A 21,323-nucleotide genomic window follows, 5' to 3' on the forward strand; every position below is an offset into this window, starting at 1 on the left:
GTGCCCTGAAGGCTGAAGAACCCAGGCTCTGACATCCAGTTAGAGGAACCTTCTGAGAACACCCAGGACCAGATTTGTAAAGGTACTTAGGTACCTGAAGTTGCAAGTTGGAGTTATAAGAGTGAACGGATCCTGGGGCAACAGGAGGCAGGGGAGGAGTAGGGGAAGTGGTGCTGCTGGGGCCCAGGCAGATGAGAAGTCCCAGAGCTAGGGAGCTGGGGAAGTGATGCCACTGGCTCCCAGGAAGAGAAAAGTTGCTGCTGGGCCAAGAAAGCAATAAGAAATAGATGGCAGTTTCCCAATATTAGGGGGTGAGAAGAGGGTAAGTGGAGTCTCCACCTGAGCAGGCAGGGAGAGGCATGCATGTGTGTGCATTAAAGATTGACTTACCACCCTGAAATTACACCCCCCACACACACACGGGCAGAGGAATAGAGGGGATTTAGAGATAGACTACAAAACATGAACAGGTTTAACAAACAAACACAAACACCTGACACCCCTAATGATTTTTTCAGCCAACCTCATGATTTATGTTCGAGTGGACTAGCATTCAGAATCCAGTCCTTTTGTTATATGCTTCCTGGGACTTACCCCATTAAGCAGGCAGATACCGTTGCATTCTGGATTCAGCTAAAGCTTCCAGGTGGTCTTCAAGGGAAGTCTTACATAATGTGCTTCGCAGTAGACCAGTTTGGAGATGACAAGGACTTTGATAATTGTGTCAAGGTCTGTATGATGGAGCAGGGAATCAGAACAGCTGCCTGTGTTCTTACCCCAACAGCTAGATGTTATCTGCTTGATGGGCAAGACAGGCATCCTTACTGTGCTCCTCCTGCCACATGGCGTCCTCTGCTGGCACAGTGTTTGCAGGAGGCCTGTAGAGCAGTGGATCTTGTAGTTTATGCTCAGTCTCCTTTGTGATGCATGGCACAGCTCATACCTCTCCAAGCTCTTGTTTCAGGCTAGCTGCAGACTCATGCAGACATCTCTACGTTACTTACACTTGGGTTGTGTTTTCAAGGTTTTCTTTAAAACCATAAGGACTGACATTTATTTAAAAAAAAAAAGAGCAAAGATTCTGAATTCATCACATGATTCCAGGAGCTGGATCCTTGACACTCCCTATAATGCCTATGCCTTAATCCAACTCTAAGGAAGAAAGATTGCAACTTCTTAAATCAACCATAGATGGAAAGCACTTCAGGACCCCATTGCTGCCTAAGAATCCAAGAACAGTGGTGGATTGAGACCATATTTTTGCATACCTGCCCAATATGGAAAGAACAGAACAGCAACATATGTAATATTGTGCATCACTAATATCTTTATGCAGAATTACTATGAGTGGATAATCCCAGAAAACATTAAACAAAGTTCCCATTATACCATGTAGCCTCTAGCATTGGTTTGTATGGATCATAGATATTTTAGCTATTTTCTGTGGTGCCAAATATTCCTGTACTTTGTTTCTAACATTGTATGAGACAGAGTACAGGGCAGCAAATGTGACATGGTGGCTACTTGCATTTTGTTTTTCTTGTGGAGACTAATTTGAAATCTCAAAAGGTACAAGTTGTTCATGGAAGAGCATAAAGTTTAGATCCAGGATAAATCTCTCTTGAACACCAAATAAATAAATAAATTTAAAAAAGGGAATAGACATGTTTAAAAAAAATCTTCCTGACTTCTGGAAAGCAAGTGAAATCGCATGCAAATCTGCCCTGAAGATGCTAAATGTTGCCACACAGGGCTTGCTGTTGCTTGGAATCAGGCCAGTGGGACAGGAAGTGGCTGTGCAGGATGGACAACTGGAGGACAGGAAGTTACAGACAGATTATGTTTGATCTCTTTATAACTCACCACAGGAACTTCGCAGTTCAGCAGTCTCATCTTCTTAAGCCATTTTCATTACACATTGATTTTTTTTTTAAAAACAAAACTTACAAAAAGCACTTTTTACCCCATAAATAAATATTTATATTGCACTTTTCATTGTCAAAGCACTATACAAACTGTGACAGAGTTCCTCCTCTATCTTGGTGGGTCCTGCGCTTTGAGGCAAACAAATCTGCCAATGAGATTCACCATGTGGGTCAGGGAACAGCCCAGAGACCTTCCCCTCTGGTAGAACCCACAGTCCAGGTCAACTTCTCCTGTGTCTGATCAGAAGTTGGGAGGTTTGGGCCTGCCTTTACTCCGGGTTCCAGGCCAGGGCCCTGTGGACTGCAGCTGTCTAGAGTGCCTCCTGGAACAGCCCCATGACAGCTACAACTCCCTGAGCTACTTCCTCATGGCCTCCTCCCAACACCTTCTTTATCCTCACCACAGGACCTTTCTCCTGGTGCCTGATAATGCTTGTACTCTTCAATCCTCCAGCAATACGCCTTCCCACTCTCAGTTCCTAGTGCCTCTTGCCCTCAACTCCTCACATGCACGCTACAAACTGAAGTGAGGTCCTTTTTAAACTCAGATGCCCTGATTAGCCAGCCTGTCCTAATTGATTCTAGCAGTTTCTTCTCAATTGGCTCCAGGTGTCCTAATTAGCCTGCCTGCCTTAATTGGTTCCAGCAAGTTCCTGCTTGTTCTGGAACTGCTCCTGTTACCTTACCCAGGGAAAAGGGATCTACTTGATCTGGAACTAATATATCTGCCTTCGAATACTCTCCTGTAGCCATTTGGGCTGACCCTGTCACAAAACATTGACTAATTCTAACAGCACTCAGATGAGATTGTATGTATTAGTTTCCTCCCTGTATAAATGAGACAGGTGAGACAGAAGCTAAGGATAACATTTTCAAAAGACCGTGCAGACAAAAATGATTGTTTGAGTGTATAAAAAGGATTTTGACTCTTCTGGGCACAGATAGCATTTTCAGAAAGTGACCACCAGGGTCTCTGAGTGTCCATGCCCTTTCCCACACCTCTGTCCTTCCTCTTTGTTGCTCACTCCCACATGGGCGCTCATCTGGCATTTTCAAAAACTTTTCTAACAGTGATCACACAAAAATAGGGACTTTTCTGCTCTATTTGTGCTTCAGGAAGAAATAACTTAATCTCTCTCTCAAAGATGCAGCACTCAAAAAAAGACACCATAACACACTATTGAAAGACAACCAAACATTACAATTTTTCAGAGCAGCACAAGGAGATAGAGCTACTGAGGGGAGAGACAGAGGGAGTGTGCTCAAGTCCCCAGCAGGTGGTTTTCATCCTTAGGGAGAAGGGTCATCAACCAATGGGCCCAACCCCAGGGACACAAGAGGCTGCCAACAACACTGTTAGTTACATGTACAAACAAAAATACATAAACAGCTATGGAAATCAACACAACTGAGAAAGAGTAAAGGCTCAAAAAGAGCTCACAACAAACATTTTTGCTGTTATTTGTGAGATGCTACAATAATGTCATTGTCTAAGGACTTGGATATCTTCTGCTTCTGTGAGTACCCATTCCACTTGAGGAGGTTTCAACACTGCCCGTGTTTCCCAGATATAAACTGGATGGCACATGCCATGTGGGTGAGTCAGTGTCTCTGCACTAGGAGCCAAGAGCAGAGATGCTTAAAGTATGCTCTGGGGAGAAGACAAGGGTGTCATGGGGGAGTAAATCAAGTGTACACATAGGATACATTTGCATCTCTGGATCTTCAGTCTCAGGATGGCGGAATCAAGACTGAAAGGGGACAAGGAGGCTATTGCACAACATCCCCTGTTGGTGGCTGTCTGCAAAATGGGAGCCAATACCACAGTGGACATGGAAGATGAAACCTCCTGAAGCAAAGCCTTACAACTCAGTTGACTGACTGATTCACATTTACTTTGGCTTGCTTAGTCTTCCTGCAGGGAAGCTACAGACTCCTGAACGTTCCCATGGATGTTAATTCTACCTTTGCATTGGTAAATTGCCTGAACAAAGTCTCTTCAACTGTATTCCCATGTGCCAAAAGTGGAAGGGTGATTTGGTGCATCATCATCCTCACCTAGGTGGAGGAGCATCTCCTTTTATTCCATCCCCATCACCTTGCAAGAGACAACAGAATTGAGACAAACCGTATAGGAGAAAAAATCTGGACTACCATTGGTATCGATTGATGCAGGGAGATTTTTAGGCCATCAGGAGGCTACTGGAGGATCCATATGCTCACAGACAAGTCTGTCAGTGCTGTCCTCCTCTTTTGTTGGCCTCCTGTGGGAGCACCATGGAGGAACATGATTTATGGTTGTTCGAGGCAACCACTCTCTCCTACTGGCTGGCTAGCTGGCAGAATAGCAGATATTGGAAGGGGACATAGGAGGAAGAATCACGAGATGGACAGCCACCCACTCCACCTAGATCAGAAGAATGCTGGTGACTAAGGCTGATAGGGTGGAACGTAGAAATTCCAGGGTGCCTACCAAGTGCTCAAACTATATCCAAAGAATTAAAGGAGATATTCACTTAGGCCGAGCCACAAAGGTATTTAGGCTCCTAGCTGTCACTGATTTCAATCAAAGTTATACCTTTGTGGCTCTGGGCCCTGGAAACTCCATTCACCTAGTGTAGTCTTCTGTACAAGTGTCTAGATGTTGGGCCCTTGATAGTGATCACCACTAAATGCTTCCCCCAATTAGTGTAGTGCCAGTAAGGAAGCTTAGATACTCACCATTGTCTCTAAAGGAATGCCTTTCAGCCAGGTTCCCAAGTAATCGGGAGCCTTGACCCTCTGATAAGCCGGCCTATTAAGAACAGCCATGTACTTCATATATTTGGTTTCTCTCCTAGTCCCAAGGTCCTTCAGTTTTCCTTTTATATCTTCATGCCAGCATCCAGCCCAAATCCCACCTTGTATTCACCATAAGTCATTTATTCCATAAATGGGCTTTGACTGTTACTGATGTGCTTCAAAGGTTTTGTTTGTTTTTTAAAGAACTCTATTAACCTCAATCTGTCTGTAAAATTGCTTTCAAGTTTTCCATACTCTCCTCCTCTGGCTTTTAAAACAAAATAGAGCTTCTCCATCTTGTCAGGATCCTTCACAAATCCAGCTCCTGAAATCCCACAAGCTCAATTCTTCTGACAGTCAACAATTCCTCAATTTCACCACCTGTAATGTGGGGATAACATGGGCCTCATGGGTAGTGCAGGGAGAAGAGACTGATTAGTTAATGGTTGGTAGAGAGCCATGTATGTATTCAATTAAATAATTGACAGTTGCTTAATTATTTCAAGGCAGGAGACTCCTAGCAATCTCAGCCAGTGAAGGATTCTGCACAAGAAAACACAGACACTCACAGGGTCAAGGTGGCAAAACAGGCCTCTTCAAGATGAAGAAATGCAGCTATTGTAGCAGCAATGGCTGGAATTGGCAGGCTCGCCCAATATGGGTTGGTCAACAACAATTATCTGTTAATCCAAGAACAATGATAGCTAGACTTCTTTCATCTACAGTACTGAAATGTGAGACTCGATTCTCTTCTCCTCAAGGTTGAAATTAATCAACCTTGAAGGGGAAATGGGGGAACAAACTTCTTACTCCATAAGATGCAAGTGAAGAACAGTATAATAGAGGGACCAGAGAACTAATCCACAGGGATCATGAAGATTCCTCTGCAATGACAGGGCCCATAATGCTATTTTTGCTATCCTACCACAATGATCCCGGTGCGAAAGCTCTGTTTCTCCTGGGGCTAGTAGTTTGAACTGGCCCTAGAACACTGCTCCATCTGGGGGTGGGAGCGTGTGGTGTTGATGAGAATAAACACTCTCAAATGAGTCTTTATACAGAGCAAACAAAAATCTACCCTCTCAAAGACTGCAGTCCAATTAAGAGAAAAAATATTTCCAAAACAGTATATGAATTCTGTGATGTGGCTGCTCTTACGGTTCCTTCTCTAGGACCTCTCTGTCTCAAACCTTAACTCCCCTTCTCTCCCTTTCTTTCAGGGTGGAATCAATCTAGTGTGCCATACCTGCCCCAGTAGGTCAGCAGTAAGTAACCTCTTCCTTTGTAAGGTATCAACACCTGCTGACAAACAATTCAGCACATCTGCACTCAGCTCTGATTCAAAAGAGGCCCCAGACACTGAAAAACCTGTCACTGCCAGGACCTGCATTTGCAACCTTCTGCTCGTTAGCACTATAATGCTCTAGAGCAGTGGCTCTCAATCTTTCCAAACTATTGTGCCCCTTTCAGGAGTCTGATTGGTCTTGGGTACCCCCAAGTTTCACCTTACTTAAAAACTACTTGCTTATAAAATCAAAAAAAATACAAATGTCACAGCACACTATTGCTGAAAAATTGCTGATCTCATTTTTACCATATAATTATAAAAGAAATCAATTGGAATATAAATATTGTACTTACATTTCAGTGTACATAGAGCAGTATAAACAAGTCATTGTCTGAATGAAATTTTAGTTTGTACTGACTTTGCTAGTGTTTTTTATGTAACTCGTTGTAAAACTAGGCAACTATCTAGATGAGTTGATGTACCCTTGGTTGAGAACCACTGCTCAGCAGCACATTAGTTACTAAGCTTAACCATCCTCAACAACTGGCCAGAGAGCGTGTGTAGAGATCCCAAGGTAGCACAAGTGGAATAGATCTACTGAGCACATGGTTACTTCCACTTACTAAACTAACACCTCATTCCAAAGCTACTTGTTATCCGAGACTCAATAGTTCAATTTTAGTATACTAGAATGAGAAATCAGAGAGAAGCCAATGATCTGCAGTGGATTTTTTTAAAGCGGCATTGAGAGACTAAAAAATGTCAATTTAAAAGAAGAGATTTGGTGGGAATTTAGTACTTTGGGAAAGGTATGAAGCCAACAGCCCTGGAAACCAAAGTCATTCATATATAGATCTAGTACAGCATAGGAATGTTAATTTTCCTGAAGTACCACAATATGCCTTAACTCTAATGTGGTAGGACCATATTTTGTGGTAAGATTTTATCTCTATGGTCCTTTGAGTCCCTGGCCCTTCTGCTGAGACTGTAAATACAGATGCCACATTATGATGATTATATGGATGGCTGTCAACTGGGAACTAGACAGCCCAAGTTTAACATAGACCACTAGGTAGTGATCAGACAATAATGACTTTGGTCATCCGACCCCAGGCTTGATTTCAGTTGGGAATCTAGAAGTGAAGGTCGTTCAGTTTTAATCTGCTCATTCACTGCCCCATTTGTGGGTCTGAAAACAATTTAGAATGTGAGCTACTTGTGGCAGGGACCTTATTTGCACCTTTTATTTAGAAGTATTTTATGACTAGCAACATTTGAGAACCTCCACCCAGCTCACCACCACCAAACTGAATGGGTTCAAGGAACTGGGAACAGCTAACGAGGTTTTCTCCTTGTAAGTCACCTGTTCTAACTGAGTTCCATATCAGAAGCAATGGAAAGTAATTTCCATCTGATGACAACAGAGCATTTGTATGAAATGAGCAAGTGATCTCACGGTCTGCCTTCTAGCAGAAAAGTGTCTATCTCAAAAATACCATCAGCACAACTAACACCCCTCTGCTGGCTCAGAATTAAGGGCCAGGTCCTGCTCCAATTGACCTCTCATAGAATTTAGTAGGTGCAAAGATGTGGTTTTAAATTGCTTGGTGAGAAATCAGGCACACTGACAAGGCAGGTTGCATGGGAGGTTCTGTCTTGTGGAACACAGGATGGTAGTCCCCAGAACTGTCACTAACACTAAATTGACTAATAAAAGCCCAGTTGACTTCCCTTTGAAGAGGATCACACCCCATTCACAATCATTCATGAATACAAGAGAAAGTCAGATGGGATGTTCCAACAATATTTTATTTAAGAGTATACAATATGGCAACATTAAGATTAAAGCAAAAAACAAGACATATGTATAACTGATTTACATAATTCCTAAAACAGACCCACTAACAAGAGGAGCCAATTATGTTGGTGACAGAATGGTAAACTTGGTGACCATCTTTCTTTAGTGCCCATACCTGAAAATACAAAATTTGTTATGTTACCATGCTTGTTATTTTTATATTGAATACCAATGTTGATTTTTTGGCACCAGCTTTACTCTCATGATAACATTTAATCCAATTAACATGCAACATACAAATATATATGTCAACCTCCGCAGAAATAGCAAAAAGCAAAAGGTACCTATTTAACTTTTTCCTTAAATCTCCAGACATTAGTGATTAACTGGGGGAGACAAAACAGCTCATCATTTCATGGACTTGTGACCCTATCATCCTAATCGTCTGCCCAAACTCCACTTCTCAGGTCTGTCCTTAGTGTAGAGAGGCTGGAGCATGTCACTACCCCTTATACATTACTAGGCGTGTGTAAAATGTAAGCCAGTTCATGTCTCATACTGGTACCTAGGCATCTTAGTCACTAGCCAAACAGAACAGCTGCCCCATGGGTCCAGCTTTCAATTATGGCTGCCTTAAGATGTTCAGATCCTGCACTTTGGTACTGAAGTTGTCACAGAAGCAGCCATTTACACAACTGAGTGCCAATTAATGCCCAAATATGGGACTGAGAAATTTTAACACTCCTGCTTTAGAAGTCAGGACTCAGTTTAAAGAGAATGCTCTTTTTAAAAAAATCAGTGTGAATCTGTAGCTAGCAAAGTAAGTGGTTAATGGATAAAGGATTCAGTTAAACCAGGCACAGAGTGGGGCAGGTGCTAAGTAAGCTTCTTGTTACCATTTTCAGCTTACTTCATCTCAAACCCAATCTGTACCCCCCACATAAATAGGTCAATGCCCCTCAATCCTAATCAGCAGCTTCTCTGGCTATTCTGATGATGGGTCTTTAGGCAAGGCTATCAGTCTGGCTCATTTACTTGGTGGTTCTGCACTGCAAGCAAACATCCACCAAGCCAAGACAGCTAAGTTAGTTTTCTTCATCTGTAACCTTAATAGGGTTTTAAAACAAAACTCAGCAATGCAAGGTCAGAGTGACCTGATGCAATTTTTGGCATCTTGACAAACGCAATACCCAGGTTTTGGAGCAATGGATTTAACCCAGGTTAGTTTCTGAACCCAAGTCACTCATGTGGGGCTCTGCTATCAGTGAATTTCACTTCTCTATGCTCTCTAGAGAAAATGTTGATGTAGAGCTCCAATTTATAACTGCTTTCACTTACACCAGGACTATCTGGACACCCTTCAGAGCCCATCAACTCTGTTAGCAAAGATCGCTGTACAGTGCCACAGAAAACTCCTCCCAATAGGAACAGAGTATGCTCCCAGACCCAGAAATGAGAAAGACACATGGGTACTCTATTAGCAAGATCTAGCAGAGATTAACAATGCCTAGCACTCATCATGAGAGCCAATGGATTGCCATAACATGTTCCATGTTGGGAAAGGCATAGGATACCTACTTTTGGAACTCCCATTCTCTGTTGTCCAGCGGACACACCTGGCGAGTCTTAAGCCAACGAGAGATGCAGTGAAAGTGGAAAGCATGCTGAAAGGGAAGGTCCAAGTTACATAGTTTCATAAGGCGCTGTTCATGAATCTCTTAATACAGAGAAATTAAAGCAATGAAAGTGTCACTATAAAAAAGGTACACAGTGTTTGTAAACAAAGATGTGGGGACCTGACTGAGCTCACTGATAAATGGCAAGGAAGAGGATGGTTTTGATCTGTTTAGAAAAGGAAGGGAAATATCTATGAAGTAGTAGCAGAGAGGCTGTTTCACAGTTGATGCCACGGCAAATGATTGATTTCTGACAAAGGAGGAGAGGACGGTTCAGAAGCTGTCAGTACTAGCAGAGCAGAGGCTGTTAGAGACATGTCTATGGAGCGAAGAAGAGGAATTTCATAGTGGACAAATATATGAAGAATCAGAGGACATCCTGAAGGGCAGGAATGATGAAGTTACAGGTTGAAGGAAGAGTTCTGCAAGTACTCTGAACCAAATGCGGTTTGAGTACAAGTGACTTTGGGAGGCCAGAGAGAAAGCTCTATTACATATTTGCTGCAGACACTGTCCTGCTTTCCCCATACAGCTCCTTAAAAATTAGCGTCCCATTTGTCTGTATGATTAAAGGCTTATGTTGGAAATCCCAGTTCCAATACTCAAGTTCCTCAACGTGCTTAAAAGCCATCATTTGATCTCGCCTCTGTAGACAGATACAGCTTTGCTTTTAGCCTTCTTGAGGCACTATCTTGTTGTAACATGGCTCCACCACATAGTAGTTTTTGTAATGGAGCCAAGTCCAAGTCTGGCAAGAGTCGTTTCTTCATGCAATCCTTTAACTATTACCCTGGATACAGTGGCATGCCATGACACTTTTAGTCAGGCAAACAGTGCCACACCTCCAGGCAAAATGGCATCCTGCATGTGTTGTGACCTCACACGTCGTCACGCTGTGTGCAGGATGCCATTTTGTTCTACAAAAATGCATCCTTCATGCATGTTTGGGGGCTGGACAGAACTGTTCTGCAGGCAAAACCAGTCCTCGGACATGCAATGCATGCTTGCATACATACACAGTATGCCCTTGCCAGGACATGAGGTGGTGGGGAAATGCTGATTTGCATGCTTGAATCTAGACACATGGCTGGTACCCTATCTGAAGGACAGTGATGCCTCAGCAAAATGGGAAAATCTAAAATTAACTAGATCCAACAATTTGGGTCTCACTTTTCAATATAGAAACAAACCTTTTGGTCAACAAAAACTGACTCTTCACATAGGCTTGCACATCAAGAGAAATCGATGTGCGGGCATCCAAGTAACACTTTGTTTTCTGATGGTGGGACAACTCCCAGCTATGAGCCTGTCCCTTGAATATTCAGAGATACTCACATCTCAAAATTAAATTCCTACAATATTGCCAAGCAACAAGGTACAGAGGTATCTCTATCCTTCACCTCTTCCTTTTCTGTATTCTCTTCTCCCCAACCTGTCTTGTACACATTCCCATCCCTCATTTTTCCATTTTCCTCTTCCCTTCTTCTAGTCATCTCTCAATGTCCCAGTAAGCATCCAGGGTTTGAAAATTCTTTCCTAGTAAATAACTAGGAGACTGTCTTAATGGATTAGTTGACTTTGTCTATTCTGATTTCGAGTAATAGAAAAGAGGGGACCTAATTTTTTTGTAATAGCTGGTTAGTGAAAGCAGTTTGCCTTACATTGCAGACACCCCATGCGACTGTACACTCTTCAGAGGTAGCCGACGCCTGGTTAGCTTGACATTCTATACCTGTAGAAAAAGATTAAACACATTCAGAAGCGGGACCCTTTCTACTTCTAACATCAAACAGTCCTCTTTACTATAGTAAATGTGGAAAAATACCCAAGTTTGTTGTTTTGTTGGACTTATTACAAAGAAACAAAGTGTCGGAAATCACTGGGTTTAAGTAAGATTTTTTCCAAATGGGGGGGGGGGGGAAGAGAGAGAGGGTCAGTCTTTATTAGTGAAGACAGTTTTTTCTGTCCACTTTCTTAGATTTTTTGGGGCAGGAGGCGTGGGGGAGAAGACTGTGTAGGAGTACCTATATCATCTGCCAGTGAAATGTGCCTGCTTGCCAAATTGTAAAGATAAATATTTCTAATTTGGTCATACCAAAGTCTGTTTGATTTTTGAAGGGTTTTTATCATTATTATTAGTTATTGTATCAAAATTGTGAGGAAAGACTTAGTTAAGAGAAAGATCTGCTATTCAAGATTCTCTATCTAGGACTGCCCTCTCCCCCTTGTTCAAGGTATTTGGTTTGTAACGATCAGTACTTCTGCAAACTTCTTCATGTAGCACAGACCTTGGCCACATCTTTCATGAAAAGATGTGACTGTGGAAAGCCTTAGGTTCAAAATCTAGGCCATCTCATGAGAAATTCAGAAGAACCAAACACCTGGTGTCTTGTCGCTGACCTTTCAATCTTGACACCAACGGAACTGTGTCCAAATTCTTTAGTAGCTCAAGAAGGTGGAAGGCGTTCAGGTAGCTTACAGAGCTTCTGTTACTTTGGAGAATGGCCCACTGGTTTGGAATTTGTCATTTCAATGCCCAGATTGTCTTATATAGTTTGGACTGGGAAGCAGGAGGACATCCTAGGACAGGAACAGAGACAGCTGCAACAACTTTCCTTGGCCAATTTGGTGGGGGGCACATTTAAAAAACAATATTTTAAATCGAAGTCACTCTTCCTAGGAGCAGAAGGGGGAACCACAGACTTTATTCAGTCATCTATGAGCCAGTGTCCATTCTTAGTAATCTCTGGCCTGCTTTCTTAATGCAGAAGAGTCCTGCCTTTGCATTCCTGCTTGATACTAATAAGTCAACCTAGGGATAATGTAGACTTGCTGATATCCAAGCACCTACTTCTTGGGGGTTGGGGACCATTCCAGATAGCCTGTTGATGCAGAGTCTCCATAAGATCTCCTTATGTTGGGGAATCTGACAGAATCCATCCTGAATTTTATCTTCTTAGTGGAACTGTTTAGTCTCTCAAGCTCTAAGATGGCTGAGATTCCACAAGATCTTTTTCTTACTATGGATACTGAATAGATCTCTGAATACCTTTCATCTCAAGAGAAAAAGCTCAATCACCCATAGTTATAGGAGGTGAGAAATTACCTTCAGGATAAGTGTATGCCGATTTCTCCAGCCTGAAAAATGAAGTGAAGGTATATGGAAGAGTCTGATGCTCCACAGAGCATCTGAATTGCACAATCACCCACACATCTCTCCAAAATCAACTGGAACCTACGCTGTGAGAAGTAGGATTCTTGCCCTAACCCTATTTTTGTATGGAGGTAAGATGGCTCTAGTCATATTTACTGTTTGATCTGTACTAGCTTCCCTCAGACATTCCAGAGGTAATACCTAGACCCAGAACACGAGTCATCCCTTCTCTGCTACCTTTGCTAGGGGAAGGATTAAAAGAACTTCTGCTCCTTCCTAGACTTTGAAAGCAAGGAGAAAATGTTTTGGTATGTCCATAGTATTGGGTATAACCCATCAAGCTTCTCTCTCAACATATTCCACCTGATAATTCTGAGGCACAAAGGATTTACTTTGAATAGTTATCCATTTGTCCAGGACTTAAACCAAAGTTGGCACCTGCCCACTAAATTAGCTATCATAGCTCTGTGTGTCCCTCCCCAGCCCGAGTCCATAGTTCCATCGACACAAACACAGTATAAAGATTTATTTTATTTGTTGTCATTTGTGGCAAACTCTTCCTTAGTGTTGAATAGGAGATATTTATCCTTGGTTTTAGCCTGTTTGTCTTGTTTTACAGGCTTGATCTTGATGGCCTCTTTCTTCCTCTTTGCCATTTCAAATATTTCTAGGGGAAAGAATCTATCCTGCTTCTCTGGCTTGGGGTTATGATTTTTTGCTCCTGAGGAGAAGTCAGAAATTGTGGAAGGTGATGAGGATCTAGAACACTTTTGCCATTTTGAGGTGATCATGGTCATCTACAAAGTTCTGTCTCAGCTGGTGCTCTGGCTCAGGTTAATCTGTAGGGATGTGTATGTTTTGAGCTCTGGTGGTTCGCATTATTCAGTATTAGAATTGGAGAGGAAGCATATAGGAAAGCTTCCCTGAGTGTCCAGATCTTCCTCTTGGAAATAAGATGAGCCAAACAGGACATCAGATTCCTTGGCAAACAAAATTACTCACTTTAAAAAACGGAAGTAGGATCCTGGCGCTTTTTCCTTTAGAGGGAGACTGATGTTGAAAGGAGTTTTGGACTTATTCCTGAAGAACTGTTGATCAGCAAGTATGGTCCATATTGCAGAGTCCCAAACACTTAAGAGGGCAGACCGCTTGAAGAGACCTCTCTGGAGGAGCCCAAGCTGGTGTTGGTGGATGGAAAGGCCTTAAACTAGCCATCCAGACTGAACTCCTTCCCTAATAGGGCAAGTGTTGGCAGGCTGGAGGCAATCATAGACATACTCCCATTCTTTAGCTCCCAAGGCAGCATCCTTGGATCACCTCTTGACCTTCTGCTTCTCCACGTATTCCGCTCCACCATGGACAGACATGGAGTTAAAGGGAGAGAAGGCACTCCATGGGTGGCTTAATTCAGGGAATGAATCCTGAAAATTCTGCCCCACTCCCCGCCAAAAAAAAAAAAAAAAAGCAGGGGAGATATTTGCTGGCTGCTGCCCCAAATTAAACTATAAAAGCAGAGATTATAGTAGATAACCTGGGAGTGCTTAACCATGTCTCTCTGCTAGTGGCAGAGAATATGAAGTGAAGGCAGAAGGGGTGTGGCAGAGACCTGGAGTCTTGTGGACAAGCATGAGCTATCTGTAGTATTTGAAAATGCAGCCCAAATGTCTTCCACTAGGACAGTGGTCAGGATCCCACAGTAAACATGTATTTCAGCATTTCTCCATTAAGAGCCCTGCTTTTGTTTTCCACACTATTTTGGCAGCCTTCAGTATTTTAATATGGATAGAGAAGTAACCCAAGATTCAATTTTCTCCCTAATAGTAGCTGACAGAAAATAAGGCATAGTTCTCCTTTATTTGCAGCTAATTAATGGGCCTCCAAATAAATACGTGTTAAGGTGTGGCTACCCAGGAGACTTTAAAAAAAAAAGTGGCTTTTTCTGAGCAACAGTATTGTGAAAATACACACTACATGGCATTCTCTTTCCTCCCTGCAAAGTTGACCTCTAGAACTATTCATGACTTCAGCTACTGTACTGTATCAGAAGTCAGACATGGAAGAAACAATCAAGTCAACTAATCACCTTACTGCTAGTGCAGATCTGTTTCCTACAAAGTTTTCTAGGGCTTCCCCAGTCCAGTTTTTTAAATTTGGCACAGGAAGGGATTCCACTATGCTCTTTGGAAGACTATTCCAGTACTTTATAGATTTCTATTGGATTTTCTCAATACACCTCTACCTCGATATAACGCTGTTTTAGGTGAAACTGTGTTATATTGAACTTGCTTTGATTCACCAGAGTGTACAGCCCCACCCCCCAGAGCACTGCTTTACTGCATTATATCCAAATTTGTGTTCTATCGAGTGGTGTTATATCGAGGCAGTGGTGTATTTAGCCTCATTCTTCTGCTCAGTGTCTTATGATCACTTCTAGTTCTAATCCTTTCTACTATATTTCCTTCCTCCATTAATGTTTACACCCTCCAAATATATTTGTAGACAGTTATGTTCCTGGCTTAGTTATCACATAGTCAAGCTATTCACAATTAGTTTTTAGTCTTCTCAAATTAATTCCTTCAATGCCTTAATCATTGTCTCTCTCTTCTCTGGACTCGATCCTGTTTGTATATACATTTGTGGTTATGAGATGGCCAAACCCAATACAGTATTGCAGGTGCACCGTCATCACAGCTGCACAGAGAGAGGCTTCTTTAATAGCTCAATATATGCAGCCCAAGACTGCACTAGTCTTTTTTGCTAGTATATTACATTGCAAATTCGTTATAGGAGGAAGCTGGTAATACTACATACCATTCATATTGCCTGACATTTCTTATTATATTTTCAGTTGCCTATAAACTTTGCCAAACCCTACTATTTAAGCTGAAATTTTACATGGCAGGTGTCTACCTCAGGGTGATTTCTCTCTCCCTGGGGGAAGGAGGGGGCTACTTTTTATATTACGAGATTAAAGATAATGAAGAAAGCAAAACCAGCCTCGGAAAATTGCTCTCATACATTCACCTAGAATATGCCAAATATTTCTTTGTCCATCTATACTAAGGCAAGGGTGGGCAGTTAGATTTTGTGCCTCTGGTACCACTCTCAATTTTGAGAATCTATTTTTGTACCCATTTTGTAATTCTTCGCAGAATTGATATCAGTGACTGATCTGTGCGTGCATGTACACTTCAACTTCGAAATTTTCAAAACTGAACTCCAGTTTAATACCCTTTATATGGAGTAAGTGTTTTGATGTTTATTTGTAAAATTAAGCTTATTGTCCCAGATAAAGCAGAGCAGACATTTAAGGGTAAAGTTTGTATTGTTCAAGTATTTATGATGGATTGTTTTGTTATAGAATAGACAAACCAAACAATGTGCCTCTGGAAAGCCACCACACAATTCCAGATTATAATACCCAGCATTAGGTAGCTAATGCTATCTTCTGTGGAGTGATATCAACTGAAGTTAGTGGTCTGATTGGACTCTTGGTGTGTCAGTAATTGTAGAAGTATTGTGTGTCACAATCTTCACTGGTTTAATGAAACAATCAATAGTCAATTTGGGTTTTCTAATTAGTTCAGTTTATGCATGATTCCTGCCCCCAAATAATCTCACCTCTCCTTTGGCCCCTCATCATTACTCCACCTTGCCACACTTCTTTCCAAATCCCTGCCCAGCCAACATTGGCTCCTGTGTAGCAGTGTGATACCAATTCAATTCCTCAATTTGTCCCTCTTAAAGTGGGGGAAAGGGAAATGTGGTGGTGAAGAAGGTAAGAGATTGAATCCTAGCCTTCAGACATTACCAAAACACAGGCTTACAATTTCAGGCTTTGAAAAGAATCTCACTTTAAGAGGTGATTTTGGCTGTGCATCACATCTGTGAGGGAACTGCCATGTCTGAATAGCCAAAGCACCTGTAATTTCCCCCACTCCATTTACTTACACAGATCCATGATATGGTTCCTGCAAATGGCACAGTTATCAACCACAATGTCCCAGGCCCAGAGAGCTACTGCATTCCACTACAAAGAGAAAGAACACCACATTTTCTGTTGAATTTACAGTATCTGTCAGATGATTCCTTGGCCCTCCTTCCCTGTTGCACTATTCCTGAGATCCCAGCTCTTCAGAGGACAGCTGAGGAGATATTCTTGAAAACCCACCACCACCACTCTGGAACAGGTAAAGTTGCTTGGGAGTAATCAGACACTACTGAATCCACCCCAAGACCCAAGCACTTCCTGCCAACCCAGGAAACAAAAGGAATTTATTATAGAAGAAATAGAAATATAAAACAGACTCTTAATTAGGAAAGAGGTTTATTTACCTGCATAAGCCAGTCACTCTTAAACAGAAGTCCCTTATTTTTACTAAGACAAATGCACCTGTTCGTATTTCTGTTCAAGAGACCTGAATCACATATTCAGGTGGGTATTTTGCTCCCTGAGCCATATCCTTAGAACTGGTGGAATGGACGGAAAGTGTGCACCTTACTGGAAGTCCAATCCAGATGACCTTCACAAAATAACCACCACCACTATTGGCAGTAGCCCTACCAATAAGTGACCACTGCGGAACGGAACCAATTACTTTAGACAGTTTACATGCCACCCTACACTGAAGTCCCTTATTTCAAACACAATGGGAGCTAGCACAAAGGACTGCAGGGCACATCTGAGGATCCAATATGGGTGTCTGAATACATGGTTTGGGGGGCGAGGGGCACTGAGAATCCTTCAAATCTCACCTTTTAAGAAGTGTCGTCCTCCCCCCCCCCAAAAAAAAAAAAAAAAAAGGGACTCTGGCTTCCATGATCACAAAAGTCTACAAGAAGAGGATCTGCTATGCATTTAAAGTGACAATATTTGGGAAAAAAAAATCAACACAGGATTGGAACTCTTAGCCAAATGATACATAATTATAACAGAAAGTGCATCCCATCCCCTTCTCTGCCCCCCAAAAAGATTAAATTAGAAGACACTTCGTAATTACACAGGATACCAGAACTTGCTTACCTGACATTGTGGGGAGCAACTCTAACTTATATTACTGCAATATAATCAGTCTAGAGATTATTGTCTAGCTCCCTTTCCAGTAAGTGACTGTTCACAGTATATATTTTCCTGTATATAAGCAAATCAAGTGATGTTTCCAGCACTTCCTCAGAGTCCATCCTACCAACAAATGTCACCATTAGGAAGTGTTTCCTGATACTTGTCCTAAATTTCTCCTTACTTGCTCATTTATATCTCTTTGTACAACATACTTTCCTTCCCTTCTCAGTGTTTTCATGCTGCATAAAACAGCAGGCCCAGATTTTTGACCACAGCTACCATTAAAATGTTTTTCTAAACTGAGAAGTAACAATGTAAGCTTGTAAAAGCTTTCTAACTCAGGAGAGCTGACGTATCCAAGTCACAGCTATTAAACTTAGAGATAAAAGTCAGGATGTTATTGCTTATTTTACACCCGTTAGGTCAGTAAAGCTAATATAGCTACAGGGGAAGGAAGATGATGATCCAATCAACTATGCTATAGTTAGACAGTCTTCAGTTCTGGTGATGTTGTATCCATGCCCACTGGCAAGGCTGGAGTAACCAACAGGCCTGTGACTAGGAGCTCTGACTGGAGTCAGGAGGAGGGCATGTAGGACAAGCTTCACTCAGCATGAGCCAGTCTGACCCACAATGAAACTCTCACATATGCTACTGGCATGGGGCAGCCACTATTGCTGTCACTCAAGTGCTCAAAGGGAGATTATGAGAGGTCCTGATCACCCTTTTCACTTTTGCCTAGTGGAGGTCTCCATGGGCAAACGTCTCACTGGGTTGACAGCAGAAGCCTCATCTCGCAGGGCCGGCTCCTGGGCTGCCAGCCCACCTCTGGCTCCCTGACCCTTCGTTTTGGGGTTTGAATGACAGGAGGAAATGAGACAAGACGTCCTTCCTCCTGGATGGGCCCCAGCCAGCTTCGAGGCAGAGTCCGGGGGCGGGAAAGAGGAGCCAAGGCCACTGACAGAGGAGCAGGAGCGCTGTCCGGTGACCCCTGCACCACCCCTTAGACTGGATCAGCCAATCAGCAGACCCACCCAGGCGAGGGCTCCCTCGTCCTGACATCACCAAATTCAGCGGCAGCGAGGCCCCGTCACGGGTGGCTCCATGGTGGGGCAGGGTCACACCAGACCCCAGGCAGCCGTGTCCCCCCGGCCGGGCCTGGCAGCATCGCCCTGACAGAGGTGGCTGAGCCGAAGCGTCGCCCCGCCCCATCCGTCCCCACTTGCCACCGCCCAGGCCCCTGTAAGAGAGTGGGCGCCTCCCCGACACAGTCCCGCCCCTCCCCGCACGCCGCGGTCACCCGGCAACAACAGCGCGGCTGATTGGCTCCTCCAGCCCCCACGTACAGCGATCTCGCCTCACCCATTGGCCCCAAACTTCGCCAGAAACCCAGCGTCCCGCCCCCGCCCGAGTAGTGCGGAACCGGAGACACGGCCCCTGAGAAGAACAAAACCCGCCCCCTCCTCGCCCCGGGGTGACGGGCCCGTTCGCCCCGCTCCCCGGCCCCGCAGCAGTTAGGGTGGCGCGCCCCGAGACCGGACCTTCTTCACTTCGAAGCGCTTCTTGCTGGCGCTGCTGTTGCCGCCGCTCGGGCTGTCCACATCCATCGCCGCCGCCATTTTGAATACACGATTCCACGTCCCCTTAGTGCGCGTGCGCGGGGCTGGGGACGAAGACTCGCGACAGCCTCCCTTTTCCTTTCGCCCTTCCCCTCACGCAAACAGGTGCGTGCGGAAGGGGGAGGGAAGGGGATAAGAGCGGTGGAGTGTCACGTGACACTGGTCTCTTAAAGGCGCGGGCCAGGGCGGAACCCAGTGTCAGCCTCCCCCGCCCTCATGGCAGAATTGCGCAACCCAGTTGGGGGAGGGACTGGGCCCGGCAGCTGCAGCATTTAAAGGGAGATGCGAGACTTCTCTCCCGAGCGCCGGAGGCCTGCTGGGTCCAGCCCCGCCCACCCGCTAGTCTGCGCGGCCCTGTCCGTCCGTCCGGGCGCGCGCAGCGCCTCGTCCGCAGCCTTGGCCTGAAGCCGCGAGGTGCGCGACGCCCGGGCGCGCTGCAGGCCTCGCTCGCCCCAGTGTCTCGGGCTGGAAGCGGCCCAGGCTTCATAGGGCAGGGCCCGGCGTGGCTAGACTCGGGCAGGGCCGGCCGCATACGGGGAGTCTGTTTGCTGCTCTCAGCGCCATGGCGGTGACCCCAGGGACCGACAGGAGCTTGCACGGGGGCAGCCACAGGCAGGACTTGGCCCGCTGCCTCCACCTACAGAAATTCAAACCAAGTGTCTCCTTCCAAACAAATGTAGCGGGACACGGGCTTTCAAGGTGCCAGTGGTCAGGACAGCAGGGGACAATGCGGGGTGGCCGGCGCTCTGTGCTGCCACGCATGAAACTAGATGGTTGGAAAATGAGTTGGACAAGAATCAGTTGCGATGCCTCCACCAGTTAGTGTTGACCTGCCCCAAGGCTCATTCTGTCCCTAACAAGCATTTGCAAAGCATATTTTTCAACAGGATAAATCCCACAGCCGTGATCTGAGGCTATTGCCTCCTGCTCCTGGGGCCAGGAAAACTGTTCAGTTCCTGTTCCCTTGCTAAGTGAGTGTTGGGAATGCTGTGGGAGGCAACATGTTTAAATCCACCAGGAACGATGCATTGCACCTCAGGTAGCTTAGCAATGACTTCGCTTACTGATTAAGGAGCAGTGTTGAGTGACACCCCAGCTGCATCTCTTTAGCTGGGAAGCTAAAGAGCTGCCAGTAGTTTGCATCACATCACAATGCTATGTCCAAGCTCACTGTTATGATCTGAAAGCACAAATGCTATCCTACTGTTCTGGTATATTATATCTCATATGCTGTAGCATTGTGGCTCTTGAAATAAATGGGATGATCATCTTTTAAAAAGCTAAGGCTGCTGACACAGATCCATTAAAAAAAATCAGCAATGTCTGGCAAACCTTGAAGGCCAGGGACTGGTGTGATACCTAGCAGAGGAGAGACATCGGGACTGTCAAGAATGCAGAGAATGCCTTTGGATGTATACAGGTAAGGAGAGGGGAATAAATGCAACATGGCATCCTTCCTCTCCTTGTGCTGACAGCAGAGGGATGTGCTTATGTAGCAAGTGTATGGATTTCAGTCACACTGGTCTTGTGGGAAGAGATAGTGAAGGAAGAGTTGGGGGGTAGGATGCAAAAAAGAGGGTCACCCTTGGTGATATAAGTAATTGCCTCTGGAGAGGGTAATCCTAGTCCTGTGTACTGTTTGCCATCAGTTATTTGCCAACATGAACTCAGATCCTGCAGCCATTCCATGACCAATCTACCTTACCTCCAGCTGTTGATTGCAGGGGAAGGAAGCTCCATTATTATGGTAAGAAAACTATATAAATAATAAAATTAGGGTGATAGCAGACACAGAAAATCAGCGAAGACAACTTTACCACAAAGTAAAGACTGAAAATTTTAAGCAAAAATTCTATTCAATTAAGATTTCAGTGCCAATTTTGACTCATCTCCCTTCTCTCCCTTGGATTCTTGCAACCTGTTTTCCTGATAAGAACCAGAGGCTCATCTTCCCAAAGCAGGCTGCTAACCTTAATCTAAGTCTTTGCATACAGGCCACGGCTAGACCATATCCTACACA

The 21,323-nt window shown here is 44.1% G+C and overlaps 2 protein-coding genes across 3 annotated transcripts in view; one reads left to right on the forward strand and one right to left on the reverse strand.

The window, feature by feature from the left end:
- The window catches only part of SLC25A17 (solute carrier family 25 member 17), a 254,591-nt gene that overhangs the window by 87,297 nt on the left and 145,971 nt on the right, over positions 1-21,323 (forward strand). The window lies entirely within an intron of this gene.
- RBX1 (ring-box 1) lies at positions 7,785-19,427 on the reverse strand. Its single transcript, XM_050917742.1, has 5 exons — positions 19,226-19,427; positions 16,574-16,652; positions 11,130-11,200; positions 9,371-9,456; positions 7,785-7,967 (listed from the first exon to the last, which is right to left on the reverse strand). Exons 1-5 carry the CDS (start codon positions 19,301-19,303, stop codon positions 7,955-7,957), a joined length of 327 nt encoding a protein of 108 aa, XP_050773699.1. The 5' UTR covers positions 19,304-19,427; the 3' UTR covers positions 7,785-7,954.

The sequence above is a fragment of the Gopherus flavomarginatus genome, chromosome 1 (assembly GCF_025201925.1).
Source record: "Gopherus flavomarginatus isolate rGopFla2 chromosome 1, rGopFla2.mat.asm, whole genome shotgun sequence".
In the NCBI taxonomy this organism is placed as follows: domain Eukaryota; kingdom Metazoa; phylum Chordata; order Testudines; family Testudinidae; genus Gopherus; species Gopherus flavomarginatus.

Excerpts from the sequence above, each read along its gene's own strand:
- RBX1 (XM_050917742.1), bottom strand. The coding sequence starts at position 19,303 with ATGGCGGCGGCGATGGATGTGGACAGCCCGAGCGGCGGCAACAGCAGC. Across the intron at positions 16,653-19,225 it reads AGCGCTTCGAAGTGAAGAAG|TGGAATGCAGTAGCTCTCTG; the intron begins GTCCGGTCTCGG and ends TTCTCTTTGTAG. Across the intron at positions 11,201-16,573 it reads GAACCATATCATGGATCTGT|GTATAGAATGTCAAGCTAAC; the intron begins GTAAGTAAATGG and ends CTTTTTCTACAG.